General features: G+C 36.9%; 1 protein-coding gene across 1 annotated transcript in view; it reads right to left on the bottom strand.

Moving 5' to 3' along the window:
* Positions 1-18896, bottom strand: part of uvrag (UV radiation resistance associated gene) — a 150931-nt gene that overhangs the window by 5596 nt on the left and 126439 nt on the right. The window contains exon 14 of the mRNA XM_073829373.1: positions 8870-8961. Within this exon, the coding sequence (XP_073685474.1) occupies positions 8870-8961 (92 nt within the window). The remainder of the gene's footprint in view (positions 1-8869; positions 8962-18896) is intronic.

The raw sequence follows: 18896 nt of genomic DNA, 5'->3' as shown, positions 1-18896 counted from the left end.
GAAACATGCTCCCAAATTCCTCATCAGTTCACTGAAAACAAACATCTAATGGTTGGACATAGCGTGGCGTGTACTGTATATTCGATTTCCCAAATGATTCTTCTTGCGCTCAGACCGTTCGGCACGTAATTAGATCCAGTTTTCAGATGTGAAATTGAGAGAGACGTTCCAAATGAAATGTTACTGCGAGCAAAACCATAGCATTTCAAAACAGCAGTCAGATGTATCTGCAAAGCATTAGGGTTGCGTTCAAAATCGTGTCGTCTACGCTTGACTAATGACAAACTCTGATTGAAGAAATGAGTCCTTGTGCTCCCATCTTTCAGACTAATATCATTTATTGCACTGTATGATTATGGATTATAAAAAAAAATGTATTTTACAAATGCGTTATCAAAAGCCACATACAGCTTATGCACAATTTATGTTTTATATAGATATGTAAAACATATGGGCTCCATCCAGCCAAGTGTTTGGACGTCATACCCCTAGCAGGGAAAAATAAAGCATTTTTTTGTTTGGAACAGGAGGCTATTTGTTACACTGTGCTTCCCCTTATAAATGAGTTCCTCTAAACATGTGTCAAACCGCAACCCTTAATCAAGAGCAAGGGGCCGGTGGTGTGTGCTGGTAGATGGCGCAGGGCTCGAGCGCGCATGTGCGACGGAGTCGGGAGAGAAGAAGAGGGGGCTATTTGCGCTCAAGCATGCCAGACTGATCTCCCAGAACCGTCATAATATTTTTCATGCAGCACATTTTCTCTGTTGGACTTAAACTTGGCTCTTAATATGGGCCAATTAGGCTGTCCCCACCCCTCCCTCCAAGAGCAGAGCATTGGCAGGGAGAGGGAACATATCTCGGGGCGTCCTGTGTGGGGATGGGTGGTGGTCTGGGAGCGAGCCGGAGGGGCTGCGGAAGAATAACGGCGGTAGAGGTGTGTATTCTTGTGAAACAGACTCTGGAACAAGAAACAGACTCAAACTACCCAGGAGGAATTCGGGAAACCACAAATTCTCCACGGTTGAGCGAAAAGCAAAAATAAATGCAGGATGACGGTAAAGATAGTTTGAATAATGTTTGCTCAAGACCTTACACCTCTCCTACGGACATGGATGTACTTAAATATATTAACAGCCCTGAAAATATGCTTGAATAATACCATACTAAGAAATACATGCTGACATATATATTTACGATCATTAAATATGAATATATTCATAAATATAAAACAAATTATTTGAAGTCAAAAGTTTACATACACCTTGCAGAATCTGCAAAATGTTACTCATTTTACCAACATAAGAGGGATAAATAATAGTTGAATTTACAAAAATGACCCCGTTCAAAAGTTTACATACACTTGATTCTTAATACTGTGTTGTTACCTGAATGATCAACAGCTGTGTTTTTTTGGGGGGATTTTTGTTTAGTGATAGTTGTTCATAAGTCCCTTGTTTATCCTGAACAGTTAAACTGCCCGCTGTTCTTCAAAAAAGTCCTTCGGGTCCCACGGATTCTTTGGTTTTACAGCATTCTTGTGTATTTGAACCCTTTCCAACAATGACTGTATGATTTTGAGATCCATCTTTTCACACTGAGAAAAACTGAGGGACTCATATGCAACTAATACAGAAGGTTGAAATGCTCACTGATGCTCCAGAAGGAAAAAAGATGCATTAAGAGCCAGGGGTGTAAACTTTTGAATGGAATGAGGATGTGTACATTTGTTCTTATTTTGCCTAAATATCATTTTTTTTTTTTCAATTAGTAATCCCCTTCAGAAGCTACAGAAGATACATGTTTCCCAGGAGACAAATTAGGTTAAATTTACCCTGATTTACCTCAAATTCAAAAAGTTTTCACCCCTGGCTCTTAATGCATCGTTTTACCTTCTAAAGCATCAGTGAGAGTTTGAACCTTCTGTCACAGTCGTATATGAGTCCCTCAGTTGTGCTCAGTGTGAAAAGATGGATCTCAAAATCATATAGTCATTGTTGGAAATGGTTCAAATACACACAAATGCTAAAAATCTGTGGGGCCTGTGGGACCTGAAGGACTTTTCTGAAGAACAGTGGGCAGTTTAACTGTTCAGAACAAACAAGAGACTCAAACAACTATCAATAAACAAAAACACAGCTGTGGATCATTCAGGTAATCAAGTGTATGTAAACTTTTAATAAAATATAATAAATGACAAATATAATATTCACTTGCAGACTATATGTAAACGTATTTTATGTGAAATATCTTTTTCCAGTCAGTACTAAATAAATAATCACATGCATTTTGTATGATCCCTCTTATTTTGGTAAAATAATTAACATTTTGCAGATTATGCAAGGTGTATGTAAACTTTTGACTTCAACTGTAGTTATAATCATTATTTACAATTGCTATAAATGGCAATTAAAGGTCCCAAAAATGAAAATTCTGTTATTAATTACTCACCCTCATGTCGTTCCAAACCTGTAAGACCTTTGTTCATCCTCGAAACACAAATTAATATATTTTTGATGAAATCCGAGAGATTTCTGAACCTGCAAAGACAGCAACTTAACTGACACATTCAAGTCCCAGAAAGGTAGTAAGAAAACTGAGACGGAAGAGAAGAAATAGTTGAATAAAGTTTTTTTTTTTTTTTATATATTGCGCCCAAAAAGTATTCTTGTAGCTTAATAAAATTGTGGTTGAACCACTGATGTCACATGGACTGTTTTAACAATGTCCTTACTACCTTTCTGGGCCTTGAACGTGTCAAGTTGCGTTGCTGTCTATGCAGAGTCAGAAAGCTATCAGATTTCATCAAAAATATCTTAATTTGTGGGTCTTAAAAGGTCTTATGGGTTTGAAACGACATAAGGGTGAATAATTAAAGCCAGAATTTATTTTGGGGTGAACTATCCTATCCTATCTTTAAGTATAAAATAGTAAAATACTTTGCAACTTTTGAAGTTACACTGTTTACGCTGCAAGAGAGCTGAGCATGCGTTCCTTATAGTTTGTTTGAGGATATGCCTGGGAAAATGAAATATGTCATTTTCCGTTGTATTTTTGGATCCAAGAAACTGAGAGAAGCATCTTTTTTAGATTACAGAAGGGCTGGCCTGCATTCGCAAAAATGCCTGTGTGCTAATTTACCTATTGACATAAAAAAGCAAATTGTTTATGGGGGCGACAAATCGTTTCCTGTATTCCCGTACTGGATATGCACCAGTAATAATGCTTCAAAGCCTCACACTGTTTACGTCCCACTGACAATCTTCATAAAAATGGACGATGACAGGAATTATTTCACACGTGGGACTGTTTCCAGCACCTAAGGATGAGGCGTCATGGCCAAAGTCGTCATGGAAACCAGGGTCCACTTTGGGTTCCGTAGTCTGAATGTTTTTTTGGTGGGACGACTGCATGATTGTAAAGAATAAAGGAACACTGGAGGAACGCTGATGGAATTTTGGAAGAACATTCCACCAGATGTGAGTACAAACACCTATCAGTATGTTATCCACAGAGACAGCTTCATCCCGCTGTGCAAATCTATCCGGACAGTTCCAAGAGTTCCTCGCTCTGATGTAAAATATATATGTGTGTGTACATTGGATATAATTTATGCTGCATTTGAGACACCTGTGTTTCTGTGTTTACAGCTTTTCAAGAAAACAGCCTACTTATAGCTGTCTTTGCACTTTAAATTGGCATAAGAGAAGGTCTTTTAACATTGAAAGGATCTTTATTTCTAAGTGTACCCAGGATTAAGGGATTACTATATAGGTGGACATCCAAAAAGATTGTTTGTTATGAATCAGGCCTTCCTTCAAGCTTTTTGACAGCTATTTATATACTGGATTAGCTAAAGCTTGTCATGAAGATGTACTGTATAATAAAGTATTTGCCTGATGAATCATGTTTCCAAAGGGATGGAAAAGAAGTCACCTGAATCCTTCCAAATATGGTGCTACGTTACAGAACTTATTGTAGATGGGCCGAGTTTGGGAATATGGGTTGGCGCTATAGGCTAAATCAGGTGGGCGGGTTTAAATTTTAAAAACAAGCCAATGAACAAAACAAGAAATGTTGAAATAAATATAAAACGATGAAGATTTATGGTTTGTTAGTGTTACACTTTCACCAGGGTTCCAAGGGATTCTTCAGAACTTCCAACCCCTCCCTAGAGTTTCCATCCTGGGGTGTTGAGTCTTATCAGTCCCTTCACTTCCACGTCTTTACCCGCACTCCACAGTGGGGCTGAAGGACTTCTAAAATGCTGCCAGAGTCCTGTGCCATAAATAAGAGAATGCTTCGCATATTCGGTTTGAACTCGGCAGGACACATCATTAACACAGCGGCACCATGTCTTGCACCCCCTGTCTGCCTTTCACCATCTTCACTCTTTGTTTCTTCTTAGACTCCAAGCTGACTTTTTCTCTCATCATTTCGCTCTTCTTCCACATTTGGCCTCTCAGACTGTTCCCGCTCCAATTGGACTGACGCGCAGAGGAAACCGCCAGAATGCATGAGAGTGATTATGGCTCAAGATGAAGGCAGCGAAGACTGAATCTAACTGCCAATCAGTGTTTGAATGGGGAAAAAGCAACAGGATGGTGAAAGGCTCAGAGATGTGAGATAAGCAGAGTGAGTTTGTTCGACAGGACTCTGCCATGTTAACATTTTAATCAACACCCACTGAAAGCCTACCAGATTTGAAACGTCTGTCATTTACAAAGCTGAACATTTTTCCCTTAAATTCAGCACACATAATGCCACAGATTTAGCATGGGCTTTCTAACAAACAAAAACCAAACTCAGATGGACAGAAGTACTCATGCTGTTTTCCATTCAAATTGTGTTTGGGAAATTCCTGCTTTACTTTTTAGATTTCCAACCATTGTGGCTTGGACGATGGTGTAAAAGGAAGCATTGTTAAAGGGATAGTTCACCAAAAATTTAAATTACCCAATGATTTACTTACCCTCAAACCATCCTAGGTGTATGTGGCTGTCTTCTTTCAGACAAATACAATCAGAGTTATATTATAAGTTTTATAATGCAGTGAATGGGGGTTGAGATTTTCAACAAAGTGCATCCATCCATCATAAAAAGTACTCCATATGGCTCCCGGGGTGTTAATAAAGGCCTTCTGAAGTGGATTGAAGCATTTGTGTAAGAATAATATCTATATTTAAAACTTTACAAAATGTAATCTCTAGCTTCCACTGTCAAACGTGTGTTTACGAGAGAGTGGCGTTCCAGCGGATAACGTTGGACGTAGATGTAGCGTAAGCTCTGGTGAGAATATGCTAGTCTTGTGAGAACCAAGTTTTGTTGTCACTTTTCACTGGAGCTTGTTACAACAGTGGAAAATAGAGATTTCGGTTTAAAAAGTTTTAAATATGAATACTTTTCTTACACAAACACATTGATTCTCTTCAGAAAGCCATTATTAAACCCCCAGAGCTGTGTGAAGTACTTTTTACGATGGATGGATGAGCTTTAATGGACTTCAAAATCTCAACACCCATTCACTGTCATTATAAAGCTTTGGAAGCTTGGATTTTTTTTTAACGTATCTCTGATTGTATTCGTCTGAAAGAAGAAAGTCATATAATTTTCTGAGTTTTAAATTCTCTCTACAAACTTTTGCTAAACCGGTTCTGGAATTGTAAGAACTTTGAGTAATGCGTTTTATTTTATTTTTATCATTAACTTAAAGTTTGTCCACCTTCAAGTGTATTTTAACTACCTTTTTCCAAATACGAAGTTGGAAATTCCAACATTCCGCTTTGGACTGCAGCATCAAAGTTTAGATATCATCTTATTAGGCTAGTAGGCTGAACAACAACCCAATTTACTTCCCATCAAAAAAAGTATGCCAAAAAAGGTTGGTAGTCTCTGTGATAACCAATAATGTTGTAATGGAAATGATGACTCACATTGTGTATTCCTCAAACAATTCTGGAAAACTTGGAACCAGGTAGTTTTCCCATGAAAAAAGATCTTTACTTTATCGTCCAGTCTGTAAATCGAGCTGAAACGCATGCTGAGTCCAGTGATCTGAGCCAGCGATCAAATATTAATAACCCCTGTTCAGAAATTTGGTTGTAAGACGTGCAAAACGTCTGAGCACACAAACGCAGATGGCGAAACTGTGTGTGTTCAGACCCTGTCAAGTTTTATAGCAAATTTGAACAGATCAAACTATTTCATTAAACCAGTCTTGAAAACTCTGCCATCTCCCTCTCTCATATAAACGTCCGTCGGGATTAAAGAAGAAGGGCAAAATAAATCTCCACATTCTCCCAACATGTGCTCCTTTGAATCTGCAAAATGACAGCACAAGTTCCCATGGCACACCTGTGCAGTGTTCCCACTTCTTCATGTGCTTTCTCTGGTATTCCCGTCCCCTTCTATTTTCCCTCTAAGGAACTCCTGCAGCTGCCCTGATGCAGATTTTTATGCGCCGATAATTCACATCTCTGGCCCCTGCCCTGGAAACATTATCTAAACTGAGAGGGGAGGGATTGTAGGAGAGGAAGTGGATGCAAGAGTAATAAAATCAGTAACAAATGAAAAATAAAAGAATCCATTTACTCTATATTTCACATTGCAGCTCTGGATCTAGAGAGTTGCTCCCTGCGCTGGACAATGAGTCTAAACCTCCTGCAGACGCCCTCTCTGTATAACATAACTTGACTCTTGGAGGGTCTTAATGTGCTGTAAGTTATCGTTTACGGCTGTGGGGCTTTATGAGGAAGATGTCGAAAGGAATGTTCTGCAGTTTTGTGTTTGTGTATATGGTCTTTCGCTCCCCAGGGAAGGCGGAAACTGCTCTTTCACGGTTCTAAGCGTACCGTCAAGTCAACACGACCGCCCTCCGGGTCCATTTAGCTAAGCAGTGCAACCGGCGGTTCGCCGGACTTCCACTTCCTCCTCTACTTCCTGACACTCTGTACGGTTCAAGAGGTCAAAAGGTCACACTTTCATCTGTTCCATCTTAAGCATTTCCACAATCCATTAAACATTACTGGGGGGACGCTGAAGAGTTTTACTTACCCTGGCCTCCTTCCTTTCAAAACACAGATTATTAAATTAACATTCAGATAGATGGTTTGCCTATCGCTGAACCAAGAAAGAGCTGGAGAGATCAAAAGCAGGCTTTCTTTAACAGTATGTTTTCGACTGCCATGGGATACCATCACTGATGTGAAAATGCTAATTTTGTTGCTTTCAAAAGTTGGCTGGATGTACTACAGTGGTATATCAACAGACACCACATTTAGAAAGTAACTGAAATCATCTAACCTAATGCTACAGTGATCTTCAGAACACAAATTAAGATATTTTTGATGAAAAAATGGTCAGCAATTGCAAGTTATAAAGTCAGAACTGAGATATAAACTCAAAATTCTGATTTTTTTTTCTCCAAATTGAGTGCTATAAACTCAATTGCAAGAAATAGTCAGAATTCTGACTTTTTTCTTACAATTCCGAGTTCATTTCTTGCAAATGCAAGTTTGTCTCGCAATTCTGACTTTTCCTCACAAATGCGAGTTTGTTTCACAATTCAGAATTTTTTTCCGCAAACACGAGTTTGTCTTCCCATTCTTTTTTGCTTCCAAATGCAAGTTTGAATCACAATTCAGATTTTTTTCTCGCAAATGAGAGTTTGTATCTTGCAATTTCGACTTTTCTTGGAAATGTGAGTTTGTATCTCGCAATTCTGACCTTTTTCTTGCAAATGCAACTTTTTTTCTCACAAACACGAGTTTGTATCTCAAAATTATTTTTTTTCTCACAGATTCGTGTTTGTATCTCACAATTCAAACTTTTTTTCTTGCAAATTTAAGCTTGTCTTGGAATTTTTTTTGCAAACGTGAGTTTGTCTCGCAATTCTGTTTTTTTTTTCTCAAAAACTTGAGTTTGTATCTCACAATTCTGACTTTTTTCTCACAACTTAGAGTTCTAGTCCCACAATTCTGACTTTTTTTCTTCCAAATTCAAGTTCGTCTTGGAATTCTGACTTTTTTTGCAAACGTGAGTTTGTCTCGCAATTCTGGGGGGTTTTTTCTCAAAAATTTGAGTATGTATCTTGCAATTCTGACTTTTTTCTCGCAAATTAGAGCTTGTGTCTTGCAATTCTGGCTTTTTTCTCGCAAATTAGAGCTTGTATCTCACAATTCTGACTTTTTTTACTCGCAAATTCAAGTTTGTCTTGGAATTCAGACTTTTTTCTCGCAAACATGAGGTAGTTTCTTGCAATTCTGTTTTTTTTTTTTCTTACAAATACGAGTTTGTATCTCACAATTCAGACTATTTTCTCTCAAATACGAGTATTTTTGATGAAATCCGAGAGCTTTGCATTGCAACTGACACGTTCAAAGCCCAGAAAGGTAGTAAGGACGTTTGACAAAATGGTCAAAATGTGACATCAGTGGTTCAACCTGAATTTTATGAAGCCACGAGAATACATTTTGAACACAAACAAAACAAAAATAATGACTTTATTTAACAATTTCTTCTCTTCCGTGTCAGCTTTCGACACGTTCACGAAAGTACCATGACACATGATTCAGTCACGTCTATGCAGGGTCAGAAAGCTCTCAGATTTGATCAAAAATATCTTAATTTGTGTTCTGAAGACAAACAAAGGTCTTACAGGTTTTTTGTTTGTTTATTACCCGCCAAAAAAAAAAAAAAAAAAAAAAAATTATATATATATATATATATATATATATATATATATATAATTTATTTATTTTTTTTTTTATTTGGCGGGTAATAAACAAACAAAAAACCTGTAAGACCTTTGTAACAAAATTGATGTAACATTCATGTCCATAACATAAACACCGATAATAATGTTAAAACTCACCATCGTACAAGTAGCCCATGCTCTAGGAAGTTCTTCAGGTTGGGTAAAGTCTGACGCAGATCTGGGGTGGAGAGCCCATGCTGGTATCTCAACTGCAGAACAAAAAAACACAGAGGAAATGTGTATGTTACAACCATCATCACCTTTCTAAACGATGAGTATACAATCACTATATGGCATCACCTGGGCATCGTGCCATCAGCTAGTGCAGCAGGTTAATTCATTACCCCACAGGTGCACACACACACACACACACACACACACACACACACACACACACACACACACACAAAGGTTTTCCATCTGCAGATGTTTAAGTTATTTAGTCTGCTTGCTGTAGAACCACTGACAGGAGACATTAACCCGCTCCTGGTTCCCGTAAGTTTCAAATTAATATTTAATAAAGATGGGAACCTAAAAAAGAGGATTTTTAAAAGAGTGAAAGCAGTCCTAAAGGTGTTTAGGGACGTTCACAAACTGCCCAGAACCAATTGAGACTCTCACGGCATTATGATGGACAAGAAAAGTGATTAAATAAAATAATTTAAAATAAATATTTATTATAAAAAATTTATTCAATTATTTTAAAATAATTTAAATAATCATCAAGATATACTTAAATATAATATAATATAATATAATATAATATAAAGATGATTTCGGACCTCAGACTCTAAATGGCAGTTGTTTAACAGTCTGGTTATATGATACTGAGGCAGACAAGGTAGATATACAGTAGTCAACATTCGAAGTGGATCAAAACCTTTCATCAAATTTGTCCTAAAACCAAAAAGAATACCCGTTCTTATCTTAGGACAACTTTTGATTAACTTTTTTGATCCACTTCGAATGTTGACTACTGTACATAAAAAGTGCAGTTATCTTCACATGACAATCTCAAACGTTTATAGCCTTGTAAACCACTGGCCAGTAAAAGGGGGAAAAAAACTCTTTGCCATACCACAATACCTATTTCTACAGCTTTAGACTCTTTTATAAGGAAAACAAGGGGGAGAGAGCTTCAGAAGAGATGTATTGACAGAACGGGAGAAAGAGTAAGACAAGGGGTGGTTGTGTCAACGAAAATATGAGACTGATCTATGTGATCGAAGAACCGAAACAAGCTTGAACATTTTATTTCCCCCTCTTGTACAATCGCTCAGTCTAATACATTGGCCATCAATGCTCTCTGACATGTTAACACCAACACACACCTACAATAATACAGCATGTGTGCATGTACAGATGGAGATGGGATGTGGGAGGGGGAAAAGACAAAGATAAGAAAAAGGAAGTGTGAGAGAAATGGCACACATCTGGAATGAATGAAAAACGGGAGGAAAAACACATACACACACAGAACTCTACCCAAAAAGCAAGATTTTCTCTTGCTCTCCTCAAGAAATATACTTCCTTCTTGAAGCATGTCACTGCCAAAAATATCTTCAGTTTACAGATGTTATCAGAATGAAAATTAAACAAAGTAACAGTATTCTCAGAAAACCATAGTGCCCCCTTTAGGCTTGGAGGTGAAATGTAACAATACCACTGCCTATATTTTCAAAGAAAGCAAGTGCATGAGGTCTCAAGGGGAACTAATGTATCAAGGACACTCCTTGACAAACATCTAGTTTGTCTGGCTGCATGGCAGCACCCTCCGCATTTCTTCATAAAACCTGATCAATCATAATAGCACCGGAGTGACAGATGATCCGCATGCGATTTCAATTACAACTGATACTGCTGCCACCATGACACTCCTACAGGCCAAGAATTCAATAGGGATACGAGGGGAGAGAGAAAATGAGAGACGGAAATACTGTGGAAAATAAAGTAGGTGATAACTAATGATATAATAGAGCAAAAGCCATTTCCTTCAGGTGATTCTTCATTAATCAAAAAGTTCAGTTTATTTCTCAAAACTGTGCACAGAGGTCTATGAAAGACGGTTTCTGCCACTGAATAAAAAATAAAAAAGGTTACTGTGACTTGTCTCACAATTCTGACATTTTTCCTTGAATTGTGAAATACAAACTCGCAATTGCGAGTTATAAAGTCAAAACTGCGAGTTACAAACTCATAACTCTGACATTTTCTCTATAAACTCAACTGCGAGAAATAGTCATAATTCTGACTTTTTTCCTCACAATTGCGAGTTTGTCTCACAATTCAATTTTTTTTGCGAATATGTGTTTGTATGTCGCAATTCAGACTTTTTTCCTGCAAATGCAAGTTTGTCTCGCAATTCTGACTTTTTTTCTCGCAATTGCGTTTATATCTCGCAATTCTGACTTTTTTCTTGCAAATGTGAGTTTGTATGTCACAAGTCTGATTTTTTTTTCCCAAATGCGAGTTTATGTCTTGAAATTCTGAGAAAAAAAAAAAACCTCTGAATTGCTATATCACAATTGCAGGAAATAAAGTCAGAATTTCTTGCAATTCATATTTTTTTGCAAATGTAAGTTTGTATGTCACAAGTCTGATTTTTTCTCCCCCAAATGCGAGTTTATATCTTGAAATTATAAATCGCAATTGCGAGTTTGTATCTTGCAATTCTGAGGAAAAAAAAATCTGAATTGCTATAACACAACTGCGGAAAAAAAAAGTCAGAATTTCTCGCAATTCTGATTTTTTCTTGCAAATATGAGTTTGTATGTCACAAGTCTGATTTTTTTCTCACAATTCCGGGTTTATATCTCACAATTCTGACTTATTACTCGCAAATGCGAGTTTGTATCTCTTGCAGTTCTGACTTTATTTCTTGCAAATGTGAGTTTTTAAATTGCACAATTTAGACTTTTTTTCTCACAAATTTGTGTTTGTATATTGCCAATCTGTCATTTTTCTCACAAATGAGAGTTTGTCTCACAATTCAGACTTTTTTCTTGCAAATGTGAGTTTTTAATCGCACAATTTAGACTTTTTTTCTCACAAATTTGTGTTTGTATTAGTGTTGGGCGATATGCTCAATTTTCATATCGCCCTATCGTCAGCCTGAGAGATCGCCGATACACGATACTATCGTGCTAATTTAATTAATTATCTATGGACTAAATTCCTTATTCGTTTTGTAAAGGTAGACTTTTCTCTTGGCATATGATTAAGTTGTGCGTGTGCAGAGCGCTGACTGTAGATCTGCCGGAGTTGTTCAAGTTACTTTCGGTTTCATTCTCTGCAATCGTCAGTGAGTGAGTTGTAAATGTGCGTGCCATAATGTAAATGAATGAATCTTTCTTTACCCGTCATATTGCTATAATGTTACCGCTGTATGTCTGACCGTTATCATGAGGGTGATGTTGTAGTTCAGTTCATATTGAATGCGGAGAAGTGATGCGCGTGTAATTCACGTGCGTATGTTTAGCGCCATTTGATCGCATCGTAATTCTAATTAACGCCTATAGACGTTACTGAGATGAATGTTTATGTTTACTATATACAGACTGATTATGATACATCGTAATTAATTCAGCCTGAACCAGGTTTTACTACCTCTGTTATCCTAATGACTGCAATGCAAATATAATATAACACTCCCTTTAGAATCAGTGAATCTACCACCGTCCTGTATGATGAAAATCTCCCATTCTCACTGCACGAGGTGCGTTAAGGCGCTGTGGCCTCTCTATGCGTGTGTTTATACCGCGGCAAGTTTCTGAAGCATCCTAGAACAGACTCTCTGTGCTGCATTGCTAAAGTTAAGTTCTTTGTTGACGGATAATAATAATAATCGTCTAACTATCGTCAAAGGCATCAGCAACAGGCGATATCTCTGACTATCGTCGATACACGATACTATCGTCTATCGGCACAACCCTAGTTTGTATATTGCCAATCTGTCATTTTTCTCACAAATGCGAGTTTGTCTCACAATTCAGACTTTTTTCTTGCAAATGTGAGTTTTTAATCGCACAATTTAGACTTTTTTTCTCACAAATTTGTGTTTGTATATTGCCAATCTGTAATTTTTCTCACAATGCGAGTTTGTCTCGCAATTCTGACTCTTTTCTTGCAAATGTGAGTTTGTATCTTGCAATTCTGACTTTATTTCTCAGAATTGCGAGTATGTCTTAAAATTTTCTCACAATTCTGAAAAAAAAAGAATTGCTAACACAATTGCAAGAAATAAAATCAGAATTCTGATGAAGTCTGACAAACTTGCATTTGCATAAAAACTTGCATTTGTGAGAAAAATGTCAGAATCGCAAGATACAAACACGAATTTGTGAGAAAAAAGTCTAAATTGGGCAATTAAAAATCACATTTGCAAGAAAAAAGTTTGAATTGTGAGATATAAACGTATTCACAAGAAAAAAGTCAGAATTGCGTGACACTCATTCTGAGAAATAAAGTCAGAATTGCAAGATACAAACTCGCATTTGTGAGAAAAAGTCAGAATTGCGAGATATACTGTACAGTAAACACATATTCACGAGAAAAAAGTCAGAATTACGAGACACAAACTCGCATTAGTGAGTTTGTCACACAATTCAGACTTTGTCTCGTGAATGTTTATCTCGCAAATGTGTTTGTCTCACAATTCTGACTTTTTTCTCGCAAATGTGAGTTTGTATCACTCAATTCTGAGAGAAAAATGTTGCAGTTACCTTTTCTTGTTTTTTATTCAGTGGCGGAAAGAGGCTTCCATATTTTTCAGAAAAAAAATGTGGGTGCTGCTAATAGAGATAAGAACAAATTAAATACAGCGAATTTATTTATTTTCTAAATCTAAATTAGCTGTTAAGGTACCTACACAATGTTTACATATTGTAGTGTTAGTTTGCAGTGTAACATCATTTTGATACCCAAGTCTTTGTAGTCACTGTGCTATTTCTGTTTGCCTCCCTAGAGCTGTTTGACATCACTGTGAGTATGTGTATAGTTTCTTTTCACTAAAGGACCCGTGGGATCCACCTTTTGTTTCTTTATAGAGGGCACTGCTCCAAATTTCCACTGGTGATGAAATGGTCAATTCCAGACAAAAACGAACAGCCTTATTCATTCATGGATAAAAGTACACCTCTGGCTTTGACCAGATGACCATGTGCTGGGATCCGCATGTGGACCAAAAGGAAAAAGGACTTTGGAAGTACGTGCCAACAGCAACAGCATTCCGTATTAGAATCAGAACGGGGTGTACCACTTATGCCTGGCCAACTGCCTAAAACCATATTTGTTCAGTGTTTCTCTGACAAAGATACTGATTAGATTAAACCCATAAGTCAGTGAGAGTTTCCAGAAAAGTGAAACTGAAAATGAAGTAGGACGGACATGGTTGAACAGCCAAACACACGATCCAATCCGACCCCCACGTAAAGCGTTGACTTGGCGTGAATGCTTTTACGATCCGTCTCTAATGCTGGGAAATGTGGCTTTCGCTTTGTGGTGAAGACGACGATGATTATTATCAGTTTGCCTGATGAGCTTCCCCAATGAGGAGTCTGTTCCAAAACCTGAAAAATTCTAGGTTTGCAGGCAGAAGATACCTTGTTTTGGACAAATTTTAATTAGCTAGTATTTCCAGATACATAGCATTTCATTTAATGCACAAGCTTTCCATTTAAACTAAAAGCTTGCTGATTTTAGGTTTGAAAATAATGAAAATATTATCATATTAAAAAAGTAAATATTAGGATTTTATTTAAGTTTAATTATTAATTATTATTACAAATATTAATTGTATTAATACTCCCTTTTTATTTAAAAAATAATAGTATTATCACACTTTGCTATGAATTTCTATTTCAAATAAATGCTCTTTTGTGAACTTTCTATTCATTAAAAAAATCTTGAAAAATGTATAATTTCCCACAAAAATCATGTAGCAGCATAACAATAATAACAATAACAGCTGAAGTCAAAAGAGGGAGAGGGATCATTCAAAATTATTTTTTTTGTTGTTCATGAGTCCCTTGTTTGTCCTGAACAGTTAAACTGCTTGCTGTTCTTCAGAAAAGTCCTTCAGGTCCCACAAATTCTTTGGTTTTTCACATTTTTGTGTATTTGAACCCTTTCCAACAATGACTGTATGATTTTGAGATTCATCTTTTCACACTGAGGACAATTGAGGGACTCATATGCAACTATTACAGAAGGTTCAAATGCTCACTGATGCTCCAGAAGGAAACAAGATGCATTAAGAGCCAGGGGTGAAAACTTTTGAACAGAATGAAGATGTGCACATTTTTCTTATTTTGCCTAAATATAATATTTTTTCATTTAGTAACTGCCCTTCAGAAGCTACAGAAGAAACTTACGTTTCCCCGAAGTAAAAAAAAAAAAAAATAGATTTACCCTGATATTCAAATTATCTGAGTCCCTCTGTTGTCCTCAGTGTGAAAAGATGGATCTTTGTTGGAAATTGTTGGAAAGGGTTCAAATACACAAAAATGCTGAAAAACCAACAAATTTGTGGGGCCTGAAAGATTTTTCAATCACTAAACAAACAAAAAAAAATACAGCTGTAGATCATTCAGGTAACAAGAATCAAGTGTATGTAAACTTTTGAACAGAGTCATTTTTTTTAATAAATTCAACATTCTTTTTTATTGTGGACTATATGTTAACATATTTTACGTGAAATATCTTATATAGGTCAGTACTAAATAAAAAAATAACATGCATTCTGTATTATCCCTCTTATTCAGGTAAAATAATTTACATTTTGAAGATTCTGCAAGGTGTATGTGAACTTTTGACTTCAACTGTAACAATAATTAAAAAAAATAAAAAGTTTCTTGAGCACCAAATCATAATATTGGAATGATTTCTGAAGGATCATGTGACACTGAAGACTAGAGAAATGGGAATCACAAAAATAAATTACATTTTAAATATTATTCACATAGAAAACAGTTGCTTAAAATTACAATAATGCTTCCCTATATTACTGTTTTTACTTAATTTTGATCATATATATAAAGGCTTGGTGAGAATAAACGTCCGTCAATAACATTTTTATAAATCTTATTTCATAATGCCATCACTTAGCTTGTGAAAGACATGTGTGTTGCTGCTTTAGTATTTAGCTAAAAGAAAATATCATAATTAACTTGCCTGCACTTTGACTGTCGTTGCATAGGGAACGGGCCCATGATGCCTTAACATACAGTCTCTGTAGACAGCACACTAGTTTTGTAGCAGAGCATTTGTATGTGTATTCATTCAAGGCTTGTGGCAGCGAAGGGTGCTGATCTGAAACCCGATAGGAAGCTCAAGGAAGAGCGGAATGGTGACATCATTGGATGGAAAGGGGCACAGTTGCAATTGTCTCGACCGTAGGGTTGCGTCAGTGTGTGTGTGTGTGTGTGTGTGTGTGTGTGTGTGTGTGTGTCCTGGAGTACCATTGTGAGTGCCTCCTCCATCTGCACGCCAACCCTTCTCATATCACGTAAACAACAAAATCCCTTTTTATTCGCGCAAATTCAAGCATATAAACAGACAAAAGGCAAGATATGTCTTACACCGTAAAACCTCAAGTAGCATGTCAATAATTCAACTAGTAGTCATTAATAATCACCCCTCCCTCCTCGACATTCCCTGGGGCAGGCTGCCCCTTCAAAGCAATGCATTATGGGAAGAAATCTGCTCCTGCAATCTTGCAAGTCAAAGGCATTTGGCATGCACATTTGATTTCATTACTGCCTTTGTTCATCCTTACAATTTTTGCTACATGTGTTTAAGAGCCGAGCACATCTGGCCCGCGAGCCCCTCGCTGGCGTGCTGCGTGACGGAGGTATGCGCGCTCCTCTTTCCCCTGTGTGCTTTGCATTACGCCGTAGCTTGAGTTGCAGCGTTTGTGAATTGCTTTTGGCAAAGAGCGCTGGGATAGATTATCTTATAAACCTGGACATAAAGTATTTTTTAAGCAAACAACTGTCCTTTCTCTCTCCCCAAACTCAAGGACAAACAAATAAATATCCAGCCTGCTGAAAACGTGCCACTGGCGAAGACAGTAGGAGCGTCTCGGGGAACTTGGAACCGCGCAGATCGGCACGTCGCTCTTAATTAAAAGCGACAGCCTGACCTGCTGACAAGTTGAAGCAACAAACAGAACAGCGGGTGGCATGGGGTTCTCACAAATGGAGATTTGGAAATGTGCGAAAGAAGAGAGAGACCAACACGACTGTATATTCGGTTTCTCTTTCGCGCCGCAGACGGCGCTAAATCAAAGCGGGTGTCGACAGACGCAGTGCAAAGAGAATTGTGGGTGAATAATGTGTTGTTGGTGCAACAATGGAGGTATCTGCTGTGATTTAAAACCTTGGTGAGGATTTCGATTAACATTATAGCAGTGCAGGGCTACTGAATAACAGATTGACTTTTTGGAAAATGAATGGTATATAGGCCTCCTTTATCTAGTTTGTTTTCCCTTTGTGGTTCTTTCAGTTGTAGTTTGGGCTTTTGTTTGTTCCCGATGGAGAATAATGATAAAGTTGAGGATACATGCTGTATAAGAATGAAAGCAATATAGGAATTGACCCAGGTGCTCCAGACTCCTACCGCACATACTCTAGACTCGCCTCAACCAAGCTTCTTGAATTTCTTCTATGGATGAGAACAGCCACATAAATGAAATGTCCAGATTGGTTGTGGATAAAAGACAGGTGGTTTTCCAACTGCAGGTTTGAAAAGGTGCATGGGACACCACAGCAAACGAAAGGTTCTTGGTGTCCCAGTAACACGAGAAGCTCTGGAATGAGTTAGGTCACGACTTGAACATTTCTAACATACTGGTCAAACTTAATAGCATGCAAATGTGGTGCTAAAGAATATTTTTAATGGCAGAAAGTTACTGTTTCTGTCAAAATTTTGCATTAACAAAACTGATAAAATTCAAAAATTTAGAAGCTGGAGACTGTGCATCTACCAGCATTCTCTATTAATTTAACATGCTACTAAATAGTAACAATAATCTATACTATAAATATAATTCAATATAAAATATTGCAAAAAATTACATAAATATAATATAAAATACATACAAATTTAATTCTATTTTTTATGTTTTTTAAAGAAGGCTCATATGCTCACCAAATATGAATATGATTTTTTTTTAAATGTAACTTATTCCTGTGATCAAAGCTAAATGTTCAGCATCATTATTCAGACTTCAGTGTCACCTGATCCTTCAGAAATCATTCTAATATGTTGATTTGCTGTTTAAGAAAAATTTTATTATTATTATTATCATTATCATCATCAGTATTTAAAAGAGTTAAGTACTTCTTTTCAGGATTCTTTGATTAATAGAAAGATCCAAAGACAAAGATCAGCATTTATCTGAAATAAAAAGCTTCTGTAACATTATACACTATACCACTTAAAAGCCTTTTTTATTTTAAATAGCAAAAATATTTCTAAATTGTTCTATTTTTTTTTTTTTTTTTTTTTTTTTTGCTGTACTTTGGATCAAATAAATGCAAAAAGGTAAATGCACTGTTCAAAAACTTTTGACTGGTAGTGGACACCTGAAAATGACTTTTAAACTCCACTGTGTATAACAGGGATTGCCAAAATAACAAAAACATTTAAAAGAAAGGAACTTCCACCTGGAATCTCAGCTGTATTTGTGTTCCATCATCCGTATTAAAATTAACATTTTTTCCATTTTCTTCCCCGACACCCTGTTATTTTTTCCCACTTCTGCCACGGTTAATTTACTTGCATACTAAAGGCTTAAAGAGGGTTTTTAAGGAAAATTAGAATTGACACAAGATATGAAAACTGTGTCCCAAATGAAGTCTCTTTGTTCCATCAGAGGTCGTGTTGATGAGGGCTTTGTCATCAAAAAAGTCAAAACAGTTCAATGCAAAGGGGCGCCCAGAGTCTCTTGACAACACATTGAAGCAGATTCTTGGGAGGGTCGGAAATTTGCAAGGCCATAACTTTTCATCAGCGGAATATTTTTACAAACGTAGATGGACCTCTTGATCCAAACTCTAGACATCTTGAGATTCGGACCCACTACAGCAGTAAATTACAATATAAATCGAATACTTTAGATATAGATGAGGACATTGTCCCATTT

The sequence above is a fragment of the Garra rufa genome, chromosome 23 (assembly GCF_049309525.1).
Source record: "Garra rufa chromosome 23, GarRuf1.0, whole genome shotgun sequence".
NCBI lineage: Eukaryota > Metazoa > Chordata > Actinopteri > Cypriniformes > Cyprinidae > Garra > Garra rufa.
Note: the sequence above shows the minus strand (reverse complement) of the source record. Positions and strands in the feature narration are given on the sequence as shown.